At 32.1% G+C, this 6272-nt stretch overlaps 1 protein-coding gene across 1 annotated transcript; it reads left to right on the plus strand.

Annotated features, from left to right (window-relative positions):
- The first annotated feature begins 1386 nt into the window (after positions 1 to 1386).
- LOC131633342 (uncharacterized) lies at positions 1387 to 2817 on the plus strand. The gene has a single exon (XM_058904061.1). It carries the CDS (start codon positions 1483 to 1485, stop codon positions 2569 to 2571), a length of 1089 nt encoding a protein of 362 aa, XP_058760044.1. The 5' UTR covers positions 1387 to 1482; the 3' UTR covers positions 2572 to 2817.
- Positions 2818 to 6272: the final 3455 nt, after the last annotated feature.

Below are 6272 nucleotides of genomic sequence, written 5' to 3' on the forward strand. Positions count from 1 at the left end.
TAGTCTCTCCTGTAGAGCAACTGACAGCTGTTACTAAGTGGTGTAAGCCACTATATGGTCGGTTTAAATGTAACATTCATGCTTCTTTTTCTAATAACAAGGTCGGTATAGGTGCCTGTATCAGAGACGATGATGGGAGGTTTATTGCAGCTAGGACAGATTGGTTTTCACCTATTACTGATGTTGATATTGGCGAGGCTCTAAGTCTATTGGCTGCTATTAAATGGGTTTTGGAGCTGGGCTATGATAATGTGGATTTCGAGTCGGATTCAAACTGTAGTGGATAATGTGACTATCCCCAAGCCAAACGACTCAGATTTCGGCGCCATTACTCGAGTCTGTTATCAGCTTTTGACTCACTCTACTAAGAACTTTCAGGTTAAGTTCATTAGAAGACAAGCTAATGAGGTTGCTCATGCTTTGGCTAAGGCGGCTCCATTTCATGATAGTTCTCATACTTTTAACGATGTACCTACATGTATTCACAACCTTATTTATAATGAAATGGTTTTGCTGTAAAAAAAAAGTATATATTTTATATACTTAATAGAAGAAATTTCACACTAATTTTTTTTTATTATTATTATTATTATTATTATTATTATTATTATTATTATTTCTACATCTAAAGCAATATTTCCAAATGTACGTTATATATATATATATATATATATATATATATATATATATATATATATATATATATATATATATATATTTGGAATAAAAAAGTTTAAGTAATATTTTTTAACATTTCAACATAATATTACTTCAATGTGATAAATGATACACTAGAGATAAATGAGACTAATATTTTTATATTAAAAAAAATTAAATATTTTTATATTGAAATTTATTTTTATATATTTGAAAAGTGTATTGGTGATCCAAATACTTTTATACGAAAATAAATTTTTTATTCATGTCAAAACAAAATTAATATTTATATACTAGAAAATATATGATTGATTCAAATATTTTTATAAAAATTATATTTATAATTTAAATATAACTAAAAGTATGTTTTTTTTAAATAATAAATATTTTTGGTTAAATAATTTTTTTATTATATTTTAAAAATAAATGACCCTAGCACAAACGTACTAGTATTCCAATAGTTTAAAATTGAGATTTGATCCGACCAACAAATATTTGATTTGTTGTAGGCCCCAAATCATGAAATCACCCTCTAACATAAGAGACAAAAAAAAAATTAAAGCTAAATAAACTAAAAATAACAATTAGAATAACACATTAACAAAAACAAAACATAGGGATTCCGAAGGACGTGCCGAATAGGCAGGAAAAATTTATTTGTTGGCTCTTCCATTCCCTCCGCCACCGCTAACGGTTTCTTCTTTTTTTTAAAATCTAATGACCAAACAAAAATGAGATTGAAAATGTAATCTAGTGACCCATCAACATTCTGATCATTGAATTGGGAAAATCAATTAGAATTCTTAATCCTTTTCCCATCAAGGCATGCCTCTTCGAACGCGTGTCACATCTAGACGAAAAATTCCCAAGTTCTTCTGTCTCTTACTTCTGTTACTTGTGCCAATTTTTGTAATTGGAATTTATGTCCATGGCCAAAAGGTTGTTTATTTCTTCCGACCCCTTTGGGACAAACCCCCTCCCCCCTTCACAAACATACCTCACTTTTACGCCGAAAATGTCTCTATGGATCACCTCTGCCAGCTTCATGGTTGGTCACGTCGGTCCCAACCTCGCCGCATTTTTGATGCAATTATCTTCAGTAATGAGTTAGACTTGTTAGAGATTCGATGGCGTGAACTTTACCCATACGTGCATAAGTTCGTGATCCTCGAGTCCCATACCACATTCACAGGCATTCCGAAGCCTCTTTTCTTTGCCAAGAACAAAGAAAGATTTGCATTTGCTAACCAGAAAATTGTCCACGACTCCTTTGCCGGTCGGATTTCAGCGCGTGGATCAAACGAGGACCCGTTTGAGCTCGAGTCAAAACAACGCGGAGCCATAAATTCATTAATACAGGTTGCGGGGATTTCCAATGGTGACATTCTTCTCATGTCAGATGCAGATGAGATTCCTAGTTCTCAAGCTTTGAAACTTCTTCAATGGTGCGACGGGATTCCTCCCATAATGCATCTTGAACTGAGAAACTACATTTACTCGTTCGAGTTTCCCTTGGGCACCATCAACTATAAACCCAGCGCCCATATTTATGGTCCTCAAACACATTACCGCCACTCGCGTCTGACTGATCTTATCTTATCAGACGCGGGATGGCATTGCAGCTTTTGCTTACGGTACATCTCAGAGTTTATCTTCAAAATGACTGCTTATAGCCACGCAGAGCGTGTCAAACGTAAATCTTTCCTTAACCCTTCAAGAATTCAGGATATTATTTGCAAAGGAGATGATCTTTACGATATGCTACCAGAAGAATACTCCTTCCGGGAGTTGCTTAAAAGGTTGGGGCCGATTCCTCGTTCGGCTTCTGCGATTAGTCTTCCTGCTTACTTGATAGAAAAGGCAGATAAATTTAAGTTCCTTCTTCCTGGAGGTTGCTTAAGAAAACCAGAATGAGTTTTTTTCGACTTTTTTTTTAGCTTTTAGCGCGCGCGGTAACACGCAACTTAGATTTTCTTTTTCATTCTAGCTAGCTTTCAGCTTATAGAACTTAGCTTGAGATTTTGGTAGGATGTTAAGGACATGACATGAAGATTACATTAGTTAAACATAAACTGCTTAGATGTTTAACTTACTTAGTTTTAGGTAACAATGATTTATGTAATTTGCATGATGTAAAAAGATGAAAGTGATAAAAATATATCTTAGAGTATGTAAATATTTATAAGAATATTGTTGAAAACTAATAACTATATTTTGTTATGGGTTGTGCTATGCACGATATACACTAATACAAAATAAAAAAATCATATATAAGAGTATCTGGAATTTTAAGAAAAAATGTTATAGAATATGTCTACATGTATAAGCTAGTGATAGCCATATATTCAACAATTTTAGTCCAATCTGCAAAATAAAGAAATAAAAAATTCAATCTGCAAATGAAATTCCGAAATAGCAAATAGGTAACATGATGCCAAATAAAAAAACAAATAAAAGGTGAGTTGAAAAACTTGACAACATGGAAAATGTAGCTGCGGCAGGCCAAGAACCAATACTTAACCAATACTTGACACTCATATTTTCGTAATGCGAAAAATACTTCTTTTTTGTTATTAAGCATATGTTAAAATAGGTAGGCCATACAAAAAAATCGGTATAATTTTTATCGTTATTTTCAAAAAATCTAAAGCGTGACAAATATTATTGTATTCTTTAAAAATTTGATAAAAAAAATCATAAATTTCATAATTTAAAATGGGCAGAAATATTTGCAGTTAAAATATATTTGCAGAAAATTCTAAAACAAATTCCACGGGTAAAAATAAACACTTAAAATATTATTAAAAAATGGTTATTATCGGATTATTTTAAAAAATCCAATGAAAATATGTACAATTACTAGATATTTTAAAAAGATCGGTAAAAATGCGTAAAATTAGATATCGGTCTTTTAAAAACTAAAAAAATATATATAATCTAAAATCTACAGAAAAAGAAAATTTCGCAGGTAATATATTTCACGAAAAATTTTGCAATAATTTCGCAGGTAAAAAATCAACCATAAAAATATAATAAACAAATGGTTTTTCTATCCGATTTTTAAAAAAATCCGATACGCCTCCACATATATTACTAGATATTTCGAAAAATAAGATAAATATATGCATAAAGCTAGGTACCAGTCTTTTAAAAATCTGGAAAAAAATGCATATAATTCAAAATCTATAGAAAAATCTGCATGTAACATATTTATGCAGCAAATTGCGCAATATTCAAATCTAATGCACCATGTAGAAAAATTAACATATCATATTCAATTCTAATGCAATAGCCTAAATATTTCTGTTTCATTTTCTCACTTGTTCTATTTTGTGTTTCTCACTAAGCGAGCATTCATGATTTTCCATAAGTGACGTTTTGTCAATCTCGATAGACGAGTGTATCTGTTCACATAACAAAATTGTTCTACTAACCTTGCTAGGCGATGACATGTCTATCTAAGCGAGACAATGAAAATTGGAAAAATGACATTCTGTTTCACCTCGCTTGAGCCTCCATGGAAGCTCGTTAGGCGATGGCTCGCTTGGACATCTTGCATGGATTTCGCTAAGCAAGGAAGAGAAAATTTGCAAACTTGTGCTTTCTTCCTCACCTCACTTGGAGCTCGCTAAGCGGGGGGTTCTGAAATGTTGTTTCATATTTCCATTATAAAATAGAATTCACAACTCTGATTTATGTTAGGCCGCATGTGTTAGAAAGCTCTTTCAATGTTCTATTTTTTGAATCCCAAAGATCTTAGTGAATATACTTAAATGGTTTGTTAAAATTATGCATATCACTCTCAAAATTTACCTTATGTTGTTTTTCTAGTATGTAATTATCACAAATATGATAGATTATTTGAGTTACCTATAACACCCTAAACCCCAATAAAATTTTTGCTTTATATTTAATATGCATTACATTGCATAATGTAAAAATATATAATAAATGTGTCACATCACACATAAGTAATTATTCATGAATAGTATTTGAATTTCAAACACAACAATAGGATAATGATCTCAATTCCAACACAATATCAAAACATAGAAAATACTTTTTCATAAAAATCCAAACCATGATGTTACAATAATAGAGCCTTTATACTAACCCAACTTAATTAGATGACTATTAAAAGTTCAGAAAAACATAATCCTAAGGAAAAGTTATTGAAGTGGTCTTTTACACCATCTTCCATGACCACTCCTCAATCTTAACCTAAGAATACTCAGCATATAGGTTCACACAGAGAAACATAGAAACACAAGTGGTGAGAATATATTTTACAAATTAACATGGTATAATATAGTGGGGGTAGCATAAATGCGAGATACATAATTCTCGTGACACCATATACAGACACTTAACATTTCACATTGTGCTTAGAATATCACATGATCCTTCACCATATACAAATAGCATTAGTTGTCATTTTTCAATATACATATAACATCATTACATAATTCACAATAATACGTATAACATCATTTGCCATTTTACAATAAGGATGTAACATCAAGTCTAACTTTTCACATAAATTCAGGGGAATGCTCTTTCCACCCTTAGGGGTGCACCCCACATCACTAGAAATCTAAAAAATTCTCTTCATGTGTTCGAAGATGCATCTCCGAACGCATCAAAAATACACCAAACGTCGCTTTTTTAGATTCACTCAATTTTGAACAAAATATTGTCTAGAAATGCATCCTAGTGTCTCTCATTTAGGTGTATCTAGAGATGCATCTCCGAAATATCTTTTACACTTATATATGATATTTTTATTCACTGAGCTGATTTAATTTATAACTCAATGATGTTTCTGGAGATGAATATCCGAAAATGTAAATTAGGAAACTGGATAAAACACCACCTTGCATAATCTTATTCTTCATGCTTAAACAACACGCCATTTTCAAAACCCTTAAAAAGTTTCTTTCATTCTCAATCTATTTTTCAACACCAAAATATCATTCTTGTATTTTATCACATCAAAGAGAGAAAAATAAGTTGGAATTACAGATAAAGTCCATTCATTTCATCCCTTTCATTACATAAATCTACTTTTTGAGCTGAAACAAGAGCGTTGAGTACAGATATGCATCTCCAAACAAAGTTTGGTGTGGTCCGGAGATGCATATCCGGATTGTCATGATAGTTTGAGCTTTAAAGTTGTTTTTTGTTATTGGTAATATTAGATAAGATGTATATGAATATGTTTCCCAAAGCTATTGCGAGTGTTGATGTTGAACCGGTTGTAGTAAACTATGATGTTAAACAAATGAAGTGAATGATGAAGTTAAACCGAATGAAGGGAATGCCGGTGTTAAACCTGGTGATCGACCAATTGCTGTCGAGGTAGATGGTCGTTGTTCGTGAACATATGCTACAATGGATTCGCAGGGAGGGCGGAAAATTGGGGTTTGTCAATGTAATCGGAAGGTCTGAAAATGGTTCGGATAAAAGACAAGCATTTGTTACAATCTGAAGGTTTGGTTCCATTTGACAAATGAATGCACTTCCTGAAAATGAGACATCTTATAGCAAGTGCTTATGATAGGGTGTGTATTATTTAACACGATATGGTTTCTCGAAAACATTCTTCCCACTTTGGA

This window comes from Vicia villosa, linkage group LG1, assembly GCF_029867415.1.
Source record: "Vicia villosa cultivar HV-30 ecotype Madison, WI linkage group LG1, Vvil1.0, whole genome shotgun sequence".
In the NCBI taxonomy this organism is placed as follows: Eukaryota; Viridiplantae; Streptophyta; class Magnoliopsida; order Fabales; family Fabaceae; genus Vicia; species Vicia villosa.